We start from the raw sequence: 16,663 nt of genomic DNA, 5'->3' as shown, positions 1-16,663 counted from the left end.
CTCAGATATTGAATTTGCATCCTTGACAGTGTCTTCTCAGTACATCAGAAAGTCAGTACATCAGTACATCAACAAGTTATCATACAGTTCTCACTCCATTATATTAGGGCTGAAAGCATTGTTTATTATCAGAAAAGAGAGCTCTCCAGATGTTTAATGGAACAGACAGATTTTACTTCTAGCACAGAAAAGTCATAGAAGTGGGGACTGAAAATGTCCAGCAGGGTAATTGGCTGATATGCAGCATGTTCCAGAATATCATTCTTTTTCTCACTTTACCTCTCAGATCATTGAGGCTCAGGTCTCTCCTTAAATGATTTGCAAAGCTGCATTTCTGCAAAATAGATTTGGTACAACAGGCCTACACTGAAAGTGGTAATGGCACTTGTCCTGGCATGCCAGTCTGACTCTGTTGATATCCAAAAATCCTCATGCACGACCTCCAGTGGAATTTGATGAAATTTGACCTGTCCTCCTACCCAAAAAAAAGAACCATGAACTTGGGTCATCAGTATGCCCTTTTTGCTAAGAAGACTGATGATGTTCTTGGCTTCATTAGGCAAAGTATCACCAACAGGCAAAGGGAGGTGATCTTTCCCCTCTAATCAGCACCATTGAGACCACATCTGGAGTGCTGGGTCCATTTCCGGCCCTTCCAGTACCTGAGAATCATGGGCTCAGTGCAACAGAAGGACAAGATAATGCAGGGTCTGGAGCATCTCTCCTGTAAGGAGAGGCTGAGAGAGCTGGGACTGTTCAGCCTGGAGAAGGGGAGGCCCAGGGGGCTCCCATCAGTGTCCAAAGAAAACTGAAGGGAGGGTGCAAAGAGGACTGAGCCAGGCTCTGTTCAGTACCAAGACAAAGAGGCAGTGGACACAAACTGCAGCACAGGGGGTTCTCTTTGAGCACCAGCTGATGGAGTGATGGAGCACCGGCACAGGCTGCCCAAAGGCTGTGGGGTCTCATCCTTGGAGATCTTCCAAAGCTGCCTGGACATGGCCCTGGGCTCCCTGCTCTGGGTGTCCCTGCTGGAGAAGGGCAGCTGGTGGACCCAGAACTCCCAGCGGCCTCAGCCATCCTGTGATGCTGTGCTGTGAGTTGTCAGATCCATGGTAGGTTAATGTGTCTGAGGAGGTTTTCCAGCAGGCATTGGGGCATAGTAACTACCCATACCTGAACTCAGTCTGCTGCAAATGTGAGATAAGTCAGCTTAGCACAGCCTGGAGCAAAAGAGATTAATGTAATTCCAATTATCATGTCTACAGAACAGGGTACGTGTGTGCAGGGCTTAGTTGAATGAAGTATGTCCTGTTTTCTTCAGTTGTATAGAAGAGAGAATGTAAGGTTAAATGATGTTTTCACTGTTCGGTAACAAAAAGAAACATTCAATATTTTCCTGATTTAATATTCTACATATAAAGTATTGTTCAGAGCTGGATTTTTTTACTAGTGAAGTCTTCACATAAAAAAACAAAACAAAACAAAAACAAAAAACAACACCAAAACACAAAGAAATCTATTTGTCCCATTACTCTGTGTTTCTTAGCTGGCCTGCAACTTACCTCTAATTTCAAGGTTTTTTAGACAGTATTTTTTTCTGAAATTACTGATATTTCTGTTTTAAGAGACTTTAATAAATGGCAAATGTTCCTAAAATTAAGGGATACTTGCAAAAATAAATGCAGCTGCACGTAAGCAGGGTGGTTCGGTCACTGACATGCTACCACCTGGTTTGTCCTTGCAGATGTGGCCTCCCTCCATCTGAACGACTCTTCCTATGACAGCCTGGAAAACGAGGCGAACGATGAAGCCGACTCCTCTTCCAGTGACTGGATCAAGAACCGAGATCAGGATAACAGGAGCAGGGAGTCCGTCTTCACCCTGAGTGACGGCGATTCAGAGCAGACTGAGGTGGATGAAATCCAAAATAAAACCAAATCAAAACAGTTGACAATTTCTGTTGATGTTCACCGTAAGTTTTCATCGCAAGAAAATTCAGAGAAGGAGCCTCTCTGCTCTCTCTCCAGCGCATTGGGCTTCACTTCCGCAACTACCTCAGGTGTCCTCAAGACCTTAAGGAGACACAGGCGCTCCTCAGAGCCTGCCATCGGTCTCCTCGCCCCTACTTTTGCCCACACTGGTGATGGTCACAAGAAGGCAGCGCGCAAAGCCAGCTGTGATGTTGTCCTCTCTTACGAAGATGAAGACTATCTCCATCAGCTTCGGTCATTGCAAGTGGAAGGACAAAAACTTATCAATCAGAGCTTGATCATAGGGATTAATGTTGGTAAAAGTGACAACACAAACCAAAATGTTGAAAAGAAGGACTTGTCCCATTGCCTTCTGCCTCCAACACCAGAAGGATTAAATATTTGCTCAGGATTTAGCTCTTCTAGCCTCTCTTCTCCAGGGACATCTCCGTCTCTGTCATCAATGAGCTCCCTGGACAGTGCTTTCTCTCAATTTTCAGATCAATCTGTGTTTACCCCAACTGAAACCTCCTCCCCTTTTGATATCAGCACTTTTCAGCCAGTAAAGAAACATGAAGAGACTGCTGCTGAGCCTCCTGATGACTATTTGGTTGCACCCAGTATGGTGCCCCCATCTCCACAGCCTACTGAGGCGCTGGCTGAGGGGAGCTTGCTGGAGCCCAACAGCAGGCTGGCACCTCTGAAACTTACTGAAGGAATTGACAGCTATCTGGTTAAGCCTGACATTCAGCCATTGCCTCTGAAAGTCGCAGGAAGAGACAGACTTCATGATCTGAGATCAAAGAGGAGGTCTAGGAAAGGATTGCAACAATCCAAAGTTTGAAGAGACTGACCAAAGCTTTTTTTTTTTTTTTTGCAGAGGAATCTTAACACTTAAAATAAACACCATAAAGAAAATGCCTTCGGTGTTAATGTGTGTTCATTTTAAGTTCAATATCCAGGTTGTTCAAATTCAATTGAGCAGTCCCTGAACTCACGGGTTTTCTTTTTCCAGGAAACCGTTAACGTTCCTACGTAAAGCTTTGCAAAAGAATGTTGTAAGAATAATCCCAATTGCTGAAAGCAAGCAAACAGAAACTCCTGAAAATCAGACAAGGTCCCAGGCTCTAAGTAAGAAAGCACCCTGCTCTCAGAGCCCCATGGGCAGCAGGGCGCCTGCTGGGACTCCCCGTGACCACTCGTGTGTTGAGCCTTGCCCATGTGAGTCTCAGTCGTGTGTGCTTTGACGTAGCGTGCAAAGTCAGTGTAGATCCCCTAACTGTGGTATTATACTACTGTTCTGAAACAGATAGGTATGACTTTCGTATGTCAAGGAATAAGTGTATTGTTTTCTGTGTGTTTCTGAGGTACGTTCGATAGGTGTAGTTATTTCTTTCATGCTGCAAAGGAAAGAGAAGAAATAAGCTCAGAAATATGTAAAGGTAAATGCTGGAGCTTGTAACTAACACCTCCCAACTCCGTGTGTTCAGTCATTTATTGTGCTTCGTTGGCTGTTCTGTTCATGTTTAAGTTGTGAATTGTTTCTTAACATCGCTGTAAATGGCATTATGTATTACTGCAAGCAGAACACATGTAATTTTATTGTGCAGCACCTAAAACATCGTATAATATATTAAAAGTACTGCATTATCTAAATGCTTCGAGTTTGTATAATATATCCTGATAAATTTTGCTATTATATATGTTCTGAAAAAATGTGTATTTTTGTACTTGCAAAAACTGCTGCTAATTTTATGAGTTCTGTTTTGTTGTTACAGCACTGGTACTGATGTGTATGCATTCAATGCTATATATTAAATATTATTTGTTATGTCGTCCATTCAGTTTATATTCTTTGCAATGTTTTTAGGTGGTTATTTCTAGTTCTGCAAGCTATCGCCAAAGCGAAAGTCCCAGTGATGCTACTGTTGATGTTGCCCAGGAAAGGACAGCAACATTTTTCCTCCTCTTTGGGTGGCATCAGTCAAAGTGCATGTTGTCATGCTGTTAACTTTTGTCAGTTTTCATACGATTCAAACAAGAATTCCTACCCTTTCGTTCTTCCTCTGGAAAAAAAAGTGTTTTCTGCTAATGGGACACTCCTGCCAAGGTGCAGAGATACCTTCAGGTGATAGATATTAGGGCAGAGAGAAAGGAAGGAGAAGAGCAGTTATCTCTTATTTAACATCAGCAGGATTACGGAGGCAGGAAGGAGTGACAAGGTTAAAGAAAACGCATCTGGCCGTGTGTGCATGCACACAGCGCTTCTGAAATTGCGTACGTTCGTTCATTAGCTTTCCATTCTCAAAAGCCCTCGCCCATCCAGTTTGTAGTGGCCAATCCTGGCGTTTCAGATCTTATTTTGTTCAACTACGCTCTGGTAAAGCTACTTGTGCTCCCCAATTGCTCAGCACTCCTGAAAAAATGCAAACACTGCCCAGCGCTATAAGCCATTTCCAGCTGTTATCAGTTAGGAAGATTGCTAGCTCTGTGTCAGGCAGAGTGGATAACGTCCAGTGGATTTGGGGTGGGTGTTAACAAAGTTAGAAATAACCTTACCTAAAGATACAGAATCGAAGACTTGCTGGTTGGGTCTGTAATCCTGCACGTGGTTCTATCAGTGAACAGAGAGGTGTTTGTAGACAACCTCGTAATGCAGTAAAATACCATGCACTTGCTGCTATACCAGCATGTTTATGAGCTCAAATACTTCACTGCAAATTCTCTTTTTCACATTTTTCATATATAGCTATTCTAATAAAAATGCAGGATCTGATCTGTAATAGTCACCTTCCAAAGGTAAAAACCCTTTGTGTGTATTTTGAGACCTGTCCTCTAATAGCTCTGCAAATGCACCTCCTTCAAAACAAAACAACAAAAAAAAAGATGTTATTTTGAAATAAAACAGCTACTCCGCGTTTCTTTTCAAAATAGCAGAAAGCACACTGCCACACTGCCAAGATTACATCAAGGAGCAAATGCTGATTCATTGCAAGAATAATAAAGCTTTAGAAAAATCTCTAGTCTCTACAATATAAATGTTCTGTCCTAGAAATGGTATCTTCCAGCAAGTCATTTATCTCTGCTAGGCTGAAGTTAAAGTATATCCAAGAGTGCTTCAATGTGAAACAAATTATGTGTCTGCTTTTGAGCTGTAGCTAATGTTAGAGTGCTTTCAAATTTAAACATATGGTGAACAAGCTGGATGTAGACCCAGCACAATTTAATACACGCTTCTGTCTTGAAAGACATACACCCTGCTGCTGCACAGGGCTCATTCTGTGACAATCACTAAAATGAGCACTAATGGAGAAAATCACTGTCTGTGCTGCTCACTAAAGAAAATAAATGCTATTAAGTTCTAAAATAAATTGTACTGAGCCTTTTCACAGTGTTGGATGTGACCTTGAGGACTTCAGTATGTGATGACTCCAGGTGTGCTGCTGCTGGGGAGCCAACATCCATGTACCAGGGGCCTCTGTTGCTTTCCCCTGAGCATCCCAGGGCGCTGAGACAGGAAATAATATTTTAATGATCTGGGAAATACTAAAAGGGAAGTGACCTTCAGAGTGAAGCTGTCCTTTAGCCATGCTTCTGACCACCAGGCTTCTGCTAGCACCTGTAGCTCCAACTTTTTCCTTGTTCTGGAGACGTCCTTTTGCCCCGTACTTTTTGGATTTGATGGTCTACATTTCATTTCCAGCTTTGCTCCCAGTGTGCTCTGTGACATTTGGCACTTACCTGCCTCCTCTGTTCCCTGTTTCCATTTGTCTTACAATCACAGAACCATAATAAAATCTAGGTTGGAAAAGGTCTTCCAGATCACAAAGTCCAACCATCAGCCTGACCTACTCAGTCCCATCACTAAGCTGTGTCCCTTAGTGCCACAACCACGTCTCATAAATGCTTCCATGAATGGTGACTTCTCTGCACAGCCTATTTCAATGCTTTACCTCTCCAAAAATGCTTTTACTCTCTCCAAGAAGAAATTCTTTCTAGTGCTCAATCCAAACCTCCCATCACCTTAAGAAGGACATAGCAATATGTACACAAAGATGGTTGTTCTGTTTTCTGTCCTCTGAAGCCTGATTCTCATCCCTAAAAACATAGCAGCACAAGGTTATTCAGGATGAAAGGGACCTTAGGATGTCTCTGGTCCAACCTCCTGACCTCTGGTCCAAACCCTCAAGGGGTTTGCAATTCTACATCGCCCGTGTCTGAAGGAAAGAGAGTCATAAACCAGCTTCACTGCTATTCATCAGGACTGGGGGAATTTAGCAAAAGTTCACTGGCTTGGACACCTAAATCAAGTTTTTTGGAACAGACAGTCCTGCTGATTCTTAGAATCTAAAACATTTTTACAAAACCAGCAAAAGCTGTGTCTTACACCCAGCCTTCAGGTTGTCTTTATATCAGGATTGTATGCCTAAGACATACATTTTCCTTCAGCATGTAACACGTGCATCCTGGACTCTGCACAGCACAGTACAGTAGGGAGATGACCTCAGTGACACTACTGAGTGGCCTGATGTGCTCACGAGGCCAGAGGAATCCCCTGGAGGAGGATCTAACTGGAGCACACTTGGGCCTTTCCCATGATGTCTGCTGGCTGATAGAGCCCTGAGTGAGTGCTCAGGGATCCCAGACAACTTCCTCTCCTCCACAGAAGGCTTCCCTTGCTCCCTGACAACATCTCTGTATGGAGGCCACTGTGGGGATAAACTACTTGACCCACCAGTGTCCACAAGGGAATGCAGTTGGTTAAAGGTGCTGAATATTTCTGTTAGGATGCGGCTGTCACACAGAGCCTAAAGGTTCTGGGCAGCACTTGTGCTTTATAAATATGTACAATTCACTTCATAATGTTTTTTTCTTAACAGTAGGTTTGCTCCAGGCCTTATTTTGTCTGGATTTCTTAATGGCTTCTCTAGAAATGTCAGCAGTTCCTCGAGGACAAGCAGTCTGGTAGCTACTGCCAGCCACATTAAGTTGAATATTTCAGAATTTGGCCATTTGGTGACCCTATTGTAAGAGAGGTGTTTTCAATGCAGAAATTATTTCTTTGCACTTGATTCTCTTGTCACAAACTATTTCTGTCAAACTGCTGCAAATATGCTCTGTAAGGCAGCTGTAATTCTTATGTTACGGGGAAGGAAGGCTCAACTCCTCATGCTTTTCCTCTTCCTTTGCTAAGGCAAGTGACTAACTGAAAATATTGCATTTGGACAAACCAACTTCGGCTGAAATGCCCTTGAAGGCACTGACATGAGCTGTTCCTGTTGCAGAGCTGAGCAAGGCAGCTTGGCATGGCAGGAGGATGAAGGAAGGCAGTGGTTGGGTGCTTTGCTGGCACAGCTGCTATTAAAATGAATGTCTGACACCACTGTCCTGAAAACCAGAGTTTTTGACTCTGAGAGTACTAAGGTGAGCAGGCAGCCAAGGACGTCCAGGCCTCAGTGTCCTCTTCCAGCAGAAATGGGTCTCTGTGGATCAGAGCAGTGAAGGATGCACTTCATTGCTCATGCCCATCTGAGTACTTCTGTGGCACAGCTGTCTCCCTACTAAATATTTGCATAAATGTGCAGAGGAAAAACCAGGTCTGTAAATTTTTCTCTAATTATTTCTAAGATCTATGCAAGCTCTGATGAATTTTCATTGCCCACAAGAAATGGTTCCAAGGGTGAGCATCCAAATGATGTTGTACTTCTCCGTAGAACCACCGAATCATTAAGGCTGGAAAAGGCCTCTAGGATTATCTGTCCAGCCATCATCCCATCCCTGACCACATCCCTCAGTGACACATCTCCACGTTCCTTGAACACCTCGAAGAAAATGACTGCAGCACCTCCCTGAGCAGCCTGTGCCACTGCCTCACATCTCTTACTGAGTATAAATTTTTCCTAATATCCAACCTGAACCTCCCTGGTGCAACTTCAGGCCATTCCCTCTCGTCTTATCATAGTTATGTGCAAGAAGAGGTTGATCCCAACCTCACCACAACCTCCTTTCAGACAGAGAGCAGTAAGATCTTCCCTGAGCCTCCTCTTCTCCAGACTGAACAATCCCAGCTCCCTCAGCTGCTCCCCATAAGCCTTGCGCTCCAGACCCCTCACAGCTTCATTGCATTAAGGGTCTGCAAAGTGAACCTCAGCAGCATGCCTGGCCTTGGGATTGGCTTAAAGTATAAATAGTCCCAGGGAAGTGCAATAATGTCATCTATGTGCTTAAATTCCTCACTTGGCAAAAGCCCATGTGCCTATTTTCTAAATAAATTAGAAACCATACCAGATGTTCCTGCGTTCCTGGAAAAATTGCTCCCTATCAAGTTTCTGTTCTCAATTTTAATTTCTATTGCAGAGATCTATCTGTTTTACAAAATAGAGACTTAGCAAATATTTTTTCATTGTGGTAAGTACTAAGAAAAAGCACTCAGTACTTGTGTGTTCTGTCTAGATTTTAAAAATGAAGAATTTGTCCAACAAACCATTTGGCAAAGCCAAAGTGTGAATTTTTTGCATTTTTTTTACCTTGGGATATGAGTTTCCAGTCTGCTTGTCTGATGTGTGTAAACTCGGCAGCACAATAATTAGTTTATCACACAGAGACTGGAGGCTCCAACTTTTGCCAAGAATGTTTACTATGTAAATTCTTCACTTTTCTCACCTTCAAATGGGATGTAAAAGCCACAGGTCTGTGAACAAAACCCCTCTCTATCACATGGGTGGGAGATCCACACAACGTGGGGGCACAACAGGTGCCCTTGTGAAGCGAGTTGTTAGCTGGGCCCGACTTCCCAAAATATTTATAGCGTTCATACAGCCCACGTATAAATGTGCTCAGCGTTCTACTTGGAATTTGTAGGCTTGCATACAGAAACGAACACTCCCAAATCTGGTTTTCTTACATGGCCATCCCAGAATAAGGCCCTGAAACGTAACAGAGCCAAAAGAGAGGGGTTTATTGCAATAGTTCTGTGCCACACATTGAGCCAGGAGATGGGCAGCCTGCAGCAGGGCTGGAAGGTGCCCTGCTCAGGACTGGGCCTTGCCTGCCAACAGAGATGCTCCCTGCGATCTCACATCATACATGGGCATATTACAGGGTGCTCAGGGCAGGTTTAGGAGGCTCATTCTCAGGATGATGAAACTTGATTCTAACCATTTTTTGAGCACCATGTCCTCAGCTCATGCCATCTCCCAAGCATCATGTCCCCACTGATGGCAGTGAAGCCAGGATCCCAGTCAATGCATCTGACTGCTGTCCTCACAAAATGCTTGAGGGACATTGGTCTGAGCATCCAACCAACCCAAGGTAACGCATCAAGCTGGAGGCAGAAACCTGGATTGCTGTTATATTTTCCTCCCAACAAATGTGTACAAAATAGGTCAGCCCAAATATGACAAGCTCAGCCTGTTCCCTTACTGATGCCTGATTTCAGCTTTTTCTTTTATATAGGTGTTATTGATTACAAGGAGCTGACAAAAACACACATCTAAGATTTCTTTTTCTGTCAGCTCACGTACTTCCAAAGGAAAAATACACTTCGAATGCTCTTTTTTAACAGAAAAACAAGACCTTCTTACAAAGGTGACCTTATTCGTTAGAAGAAACAAACAAATGAAACAACAACAAAAAAGCAGCAAACAGAAGTGTTGTGTGAGAAGCCTGGAAAAATCCCAACTTTCATTCATTTTCCATGAAACTTAAACCAGAGATGCAGTAATGTGTTGCCATGTGCCCTGTGTTCAGGCTGCTGGAGAAGGAACTTCCATATTGAGTTCAGCTCTGGAAGACCCCATGGGAGGTGTCCTTGAGAGGCTGCCCAGTGCCGCTCAACCTGGGCGCTTCACAGCCAGACACATTACAAATAGTGATGGAATCAAAGCTTTCAACCAAATACCTCAGAGCAACAACTCCTTCCAGTGGTGGGATCCAGGAGCACGAGGACAGGGAAACCCACACACCCACCCAGTGCTGGGACTGGCCATGGAGGAAGAGCCACCCTGCAGACTTAGGGCTGGAGATGGCACCTGCTCTGCCTCCGTCCTTTCTGCACTTCAATAGTCTTCTATGGGCTGAAGCTGTGTAGGAGGGGTTTATATTTGTCCAGATGCAGATTGGATGAGTAACATGGTAAGTGTTTGGTAAGTAACATGGGACCTCACACCAAAACCAGCCCAAGAGGGTGCCATCTGCATCTCTTCTTTGTAGGCTTACTGTGGGTCTTACCTGGAGCACGTGTGAAATCACAGAATCATACAATGTCCTGAGTCGAAAGGGACTCATAAGGATCAGTCCAACTCCTGGCTCCACACAGCACCACACACTCTGATCCCCAGTGTGCACAAGGCTGGGTATACCTACGTGTGTGTTCTGTGTATGCACAGATGAGGAGCACGTTCAGTATCGCTTTTTGCCATTTCCCCATCAGCAGGACGCAGAGGCCATTACCCTCCTCCTGCCACCCCCAGCACAAGCACACGTGCTCACAGCTAACAAAAGCCCCGTGTTGTGTGTTGGCTGCACAAATTGCTGAAGGGATGCTGCTGTATGCAGGAAAGAGCAGCAGAGGAAGCCGATGGGGTTGGCCAACAGGAAAAAAAAGGCTGCATTCTTCAGATCATTTACTTGCCATGAATAATTCAGTGTGCCTCTGCTGTGAAGCTGAATTAAATACAGAGCACTGTCACAATGAGATGTCCAAACAGAGGGCACTATTCACTTCTAACACAAGGAAATATTATTTACTATCATTAATTATCTTCCACACAAAGCCACAGCCAATTCTGTACGTTGTGAGAAAGAGTAATTGGAGAATGAGAGCACAGAGCTACCATCCCTTCCCTCGGGTTTCCTTTCTCTCCGCAGATACGGGCTGGAATGGCAAGGAGGAGATGTGCCACTGCCCCACAGCCTCACTGCCACAGCTCACGGATCCCCAGCACAAGAAGAGGTCAACAGTATAAAGGGGTTCCCTGAGCAGCCCTGAGGATTTGAGTTGCTCTGGATAAAGCTGAAAGAGGCAGAGATGCATTTGCCTTTGGGAAATGGGCTAACAGCTTGGATGCCCCATCTACCTTCCGCATTTCCTAGCATTTAATGAGTCTGCATGCTGATTAGCTCTCTGAAGTATCTGATCTGAAATGCCAAGCTTTAGCAAAACCAGAAATACAGATGCTTGGCAGTATTGGCAATTGTTACTATTGCTGCAGGAGAGACTGAGGAGCAGCTCTTTGCAAGCAAAACGGGAGGCGTGGGGCTGCTGTTCGGTGGTTGCACAGCTTGTCGGCACACCACGCTCTCTGCAGGTGATATATGGGTTGCAAACAAAAGTGGTTGAAGATTTGTGGTGAAAATATTTTTCTCTAAGAAAATATATTTTAAAGTTAAATTGAAACACTTTACAAGTGCACATTTATTTTACTTCATCACTTCAGTTTAAAAAACACTGAAGGCCCTCCTCCCCTTAATCACAAAAGTTCACATTTTCTTCTGATGCTTTGGAAGAAAAAAAAGTGAGATGAAATTCTATGTCAGATCTTACAACAGTTTTATTGCATACTTAAAAAAAAAAAAATCAAAAATGAAATATTTGAACGTTGAATTAAATGCCCCATTTGATTCCACATGATTTTCTTCAACTTTTCTGCTCGCTGAGTAATTTCCAAGGCTTTGCAACAGAGCCATCAGCTGTTACCCAGTGCCACATGAACCAGCCTGCCCTCAACTGGGAGATGTACCTTTGGCAAAGGGCAGGACACAGGGATATTGGGTGCTATGTGTCACTGCAGAGACAGCTGCCCAGGAAGAAAAGAGGTCTCCCTGCCTGGAGCCCAGGACTTCCAGTACTTGACGGGGGCTTACAAGCAGGAGGGGGGCCGCCTTTTTATATAGGGAGATAGTGACAGAATAAGGAAGAATGGCTTTATGTTAAATGAGGTGAGGTTTAGGTTAGATGTTGGAAGCAAATTCTTTACTCAGAAGGCAGTGAAGCAGTGGCACAGCTACCCAGTTTGCTGTGGGTGCCCCATCCCTGGAGGTGCTCAGTGCCAGGAGTCACCAGCACGTGTGCATTTAGGTCCTCCCACTTTTTCTGCAGCCTGTTGTCTCCCAGCAGGCTCCTATCCACAGCAAGCAAGGTTCTGAGCACCAGGTCCCATGTTGAGCAGCATGCTGGATATGGGCATAGGGCACGTGTTCCATGAAGATCCCCATCCAGGCTTGCCCAGAGAGGTGGTGGATGCCCCTTCCCTGGAGACACTCAAGGTCAGTCTGGGTGGGGCTCTGAACACCTGGTGGAGCTGTGGTGCCCCAGTTCATGGCAGGGGAGTTGGACTACGCGGCCTTTAGGGGTCTCTTCCAACTCAAATGATTCTGTGATTCTATGATTATGCTCCAATGGGGAAGGGAAGCAGTGATGGGGTGCAGCCGTGCCAGCAGGCAGCCAGCAGAGGGGATGTGCTGCTTATTCATTGCCTGCCAGCCTTTGCAATTGCCTTAGGTCTTCTTCTAAGAGAAGATAATTCCAGGGAGAGCTTCAAACAATTCTACAATGTGTATTTGACTAATCACATCAATCCAATTTATTGGTATTTCTCACATCCTTTCATTTTATCATTCCTTCTCGCACTGGCTTTGGGTAGAGGATTAACCAGGCAAATCTCTGGCTTTATCCCTCCCTGCTGTAGGCTAATGTGCAAGCCGCAGTGCAGTGCCTTCAGTCCATCTCCTCATTAAGCCAAGAGCACGTTTTGCTCTCTCAGGGTGGCTGCAGGGCTCTCTGCGTCCAAAATTGCTCCTGTGATCATTAACATCTGAGGATGCCACTCAGCAGTGCAGAGAGCAAGGTGGGATGGTGATTCTCCCCCAGCCCCAACAGCAACCCACCAGTTTTGGTTTAATCCCTTTCAGTTTGAAGTCGGATTGAAGGCCATCTGGTCATTGCCACCTCAGATTTTCTTTTGATCCACGCTGCACCATTTTACTGCGAATCTTACCACAGGAAGTGCTGCAAAGCAAGGCTCTGCCATACACAACAGTCCCAGGGATACAGTGCAGAGAAAGGATGCTTGTGACCACCCAGGGACCTGCAGAGGTAGCAGCAAATGCAGTAAAGCTGGGGTGAGAGAGGAGCACCCAAAGTGGGGTGCTGCATGAGCTTGCCCACTCCCGACTTCAGACACAAGAAGATTGAGATTCAGGCAGGGAGACATCAGCTGAACTGGTGCTATCACAGGGAATGGAAGGAGGCAGATGGGTAACAGATTCTCTAGGATTTAGGTGGAATTCTGATGTCCTTAGCTGGAATTTAGATAAAATCCTGCTTCAATTTGGATTTAGTACTGGCTCCAGCCATGGTTACCTCTGTTTCATCTTTGAAGTGCATTGAAGAGCAGTCAGAATCGCTCCAGAAGTGGCCCATGGGCAACAGTGCAAAGCAGGAGAATTTTGGTGCATTGCACATCCCGGACGCTGCCCAAGGGCTCCTTGCCAGCAGCAGGCTGCACCCACCCCTTGGCAGCAGCAGCCACAACCGACCACGTAAGCACTGCTTTGAACTACTGAGGTGGCCACTGCATGTGTAGGTGCCCTGCAAGCCCTCAGGCTGCCCAGGGGTGACCTTCTCCTCATTTCATGGGGAAAAGAGCAAAGAGTGGGTGGGTTGGTGGAATTTATCAGGTAGAAACCTGGCTCAGGAGGAAGAATCACGTCTCCTCATGTTCAGCTTTTCTGGCCCTGTTCAGGATCTCCCTCATCTCTCTGAACTCCTGAGACAGGGAACAAGCTATGATTTTAAGAGTAATTGCCTTCAGGAGCCATTAATTCCATTTTTGTCTTTGTAACAAAGCTTCCCAATAATGTCATTACTACTGATAGGGAATATCCGCTAAATACATTTAAATAACACAGTTAATGCATTACCCTTTTTATCCCACATGCTGTTTGATGTTTGCCCTGGAAAGTGAATGCCATATTTCCATTCTCAACTCTATCATATTTATAGAGGATATTTTTCAAAGAGACTGTGGGTAAATTTGGATGGGTCTTCATATTTCATTCAAAGGACAGTGATTAAGCAGAGGGGAAACACGTTGCCCAGAATGGTGGCGGATGCCCCATCGCTGGAAACACTCCAGGTCAGGCTGGATGGGGCTCTGAGCAACCTGATGGAGCTGTAGGTGTCCCTGTTCTTGGTGGGGCTGGGGACTAGATGGCCTTTAAGGGTCCCTTCCAACTCAAACAATTCTATGGTTCTATGATTCTATGACATACTATTGCATCTGTTGCATAGGTACTGCTAAAACTGGAACTTACTAAATTTTTTGAGCACAGACATTCATCAAACGTGAGACATGAAGTCACTGTAAGGCACAGGTAGGAACAGCAAGCCCAAGGCAGCAGATAAACATGTTGTGAAGTACCAGGCTGGTCCTTAAAAATATAAGAGAAGAAAAATACACTAACACCAGAGAACTAGAGATGACAAGGAAATAAATGAACCATAAAGACTCCCTAGATTAGTTCTAATCCTGCATTGTCAATGTGGACACTGCCAAATGGAAGATGTTGGAGGGATAAATGCATCATACCTTTGCACTGGTTCTTAATGCCAAAGGCTGTCAGTGTGCCCTCCCACCACTCCTGAGCTGCAGTATCCCTCCATGGGCAGCACAGGCAGCAGGGGTTACACAGCCCTGTAAGCAGAGGAGCACAGTACTGGTCTCTTTATATGCAGACCACTAAAACAAGCCAGGATTCTGAACTGGAGAGATTAAGAGTCAATCTCTCCACTGCTGCAAGCAGATGTGGCCACAGCCATGGGCTTTGCACCATCTGGGGCTCAGCAGAGAAAATCCTTGTGATCTTGGAGCTGCTCTATGGAGGTGAGAAGATTTGTCTTCATCAAAGAAAAAAAACTTTAGATACAGAGCCAGAGGTAATTAAAAATTTCTCTAATCCTCCCACTCTGATTTCCTTAATTTGATATGATAGAATGATTGTATCTGAGTATTTATGTACCTCATGCAGACTGATGGGGGGGGAAAAGAAGGTTTCCCACCTAAGATCATAAGATTCCTTCTCTTTCTGAGAACACCTTGAAGAAAGTTGGATAATTACAAAATAGCTGAAAGATCAGACCTTGAAATAACTTTCCTTGGAACTACCAGTTTTATCTACAGCCTCTCTAGCCTTTCAGGCACTCCCACTCATACAGTCTCACCCTCAAAAGCTAAATACCTCATGTCCAACAGCCACCAAATGGAGACAGATCTTGCCAGAGCAACTACAAACCTAGCCAATACAGAGCCAGGTGCAACTTCATGATTGAAAGACCAAAAGCCATGGGTGATTGTCATGCTCAACCAAAAAAATTTTCATGGAAAAAAGTGTACTGCGTCCAGATGAGGAGTGCTCAGTACAAGAGAGACATGGACCTGTTGGAGTGCATCCAGAGAAAGGCCAGAGAAATGGGCAAAGGATGGAAAACCTTTGCTATAAGGAGAGGCTGAGAGCTGAGGCTGTTCAGCCTGGAGAGGAGAAGGTTCCAAGGTCACCTCAGAGCAGTCTTTCAATATCTAAAAGGGCTGTAAGAAGGAAGGGGACAGACTCTTTAGTAGGGTCTGTTATGACAGACCAAGGGGAAATGGGTTCAAACTAAAAGAGGGGACAAGAGAGGACATTTTGATTGGAAATAAGCAAGACTTTTTTATAGAAGTGTGGTGAGGCACTGGCACAGGTTGCCTGGAGAGGTGGTGGATGCCCCATCCCTGGAGACATTCAAGGTCAGGCTGGATGGGGCTCTGAGCATCTGATGGAGCTGTAGGTGTCCCTGTTCATGGCAGGGAGGTGGACTAGGTGGCCTCTAAGGGCCCCTTCCAGCTCAAACGATTCTATGGCTCTATGATTCTGTGATTTGTATCTTCTCCATAGTCTGAGATTTCAACTACTCTTACTCCCTCAACCACTTCAAATGAATAACACTGTTAGTTTGGAGTAAAGCCATTGCTCTGAACAGGTTTTAGAGAGGGAAGGGCTGGTTCACTGTAATAAACATGGCCATATTTCCAACTAGGTGGTCTGCTAACAATTATTATTTCTTCCTCTCAGCCTTGATCTCTGAGAAGATTTTTTAGATATTTTTTTTCTTTCTGTAAGACACAAGTCTTGCCTTCCTCAGCAACATGTCACCATCGTGGCCACACAGCTCATGTCATGCTTGGAAACATTGGCTTCCATTCAGCTCACCTCATTGCTCTACATTGAGAGCAATCCTTGAATCACCCCTTCAAGTAAATCCCTGGTTGCAGAAACCATATTAAAAAATAAACAAGCAACAACAGCAAACAAAACAAAGCAAAAAAAAAAAAAAAACAACCCAAAAAAAACACAAAAACCCAGCTGGGGACAAAATCACTGACATGGGGCAAATTTTAGATTTATTGTCACGTTCTTTCCTTATGAGCAAATGCTGTTGAGAAGCAGCAATCTGACACATGTTCAGGTGGACCTTTTCTGTACAAATTTCCTCAGTGCCGACTGATTTTTGCTGATAGATATCAGCTCTTTCCTTTGCACTAATTCTATCTGCTTTCATTTCACCAAAACAGCCTCCAAGTTCTTCACAGACTCGTTTGGCTTGATCATGAGGAGAGGAGAGGAGAGGAGAGGAGAGGAGAGGAGAGGAGAGGAGA

The 16,663-nt window shown here is 44.7% G+C and overlaps 1 protein-coding gene across 2 annotated transcripts in view; it reads left to right on the top strand.

Moving 5' to 3' along the window:
- Nucleotides 1-3,749, top strand: part of ARHGAP20 (Rho GTPase activating protein 20) — a 62,070-nt gene extending 58,321 nt beyond the window's left edge. For both annotated transcript variants that reach the window (XM_042867359.1, XM_042867358.1), the window contains one exon: nt 1,745-3,749. In XM_042867359.1, the coding sequence (XP_042723293.1) occupies nt 1,745-2,814 (1,070 nt within the window). In that variant the 3' untranslated portion in view covers nt 2,815-3,749. The remainder of the gene's footprint in view (nt 1-1,744) is intronic.
- The last annotated feature ends 12,914 nt before the right edge of the window (nt 3,750-16,663 follow it).

The sequence above is a fragment of the Lagopus leucura genome, unplaced genomic scaffold (assembly GCF_019238085.1).
Source record: "Lagopus leucura isolate 7727_CA_CO unplaced genomic scaffold, USGS_WTPT01 Super-Scaffold_100001, whole genome shotgun sequence".
Classification (NCBI taxonomy): Eukaryota; Metazoa; Chordata; class Aves; order Galliformes; family Phasianidae; genus Lagopus; species Lagopus leucura.
Note: the sequence above shows the minus strand (reverse complement) of the source record. Positions and strands in the feature narration are given on the sequence as shown.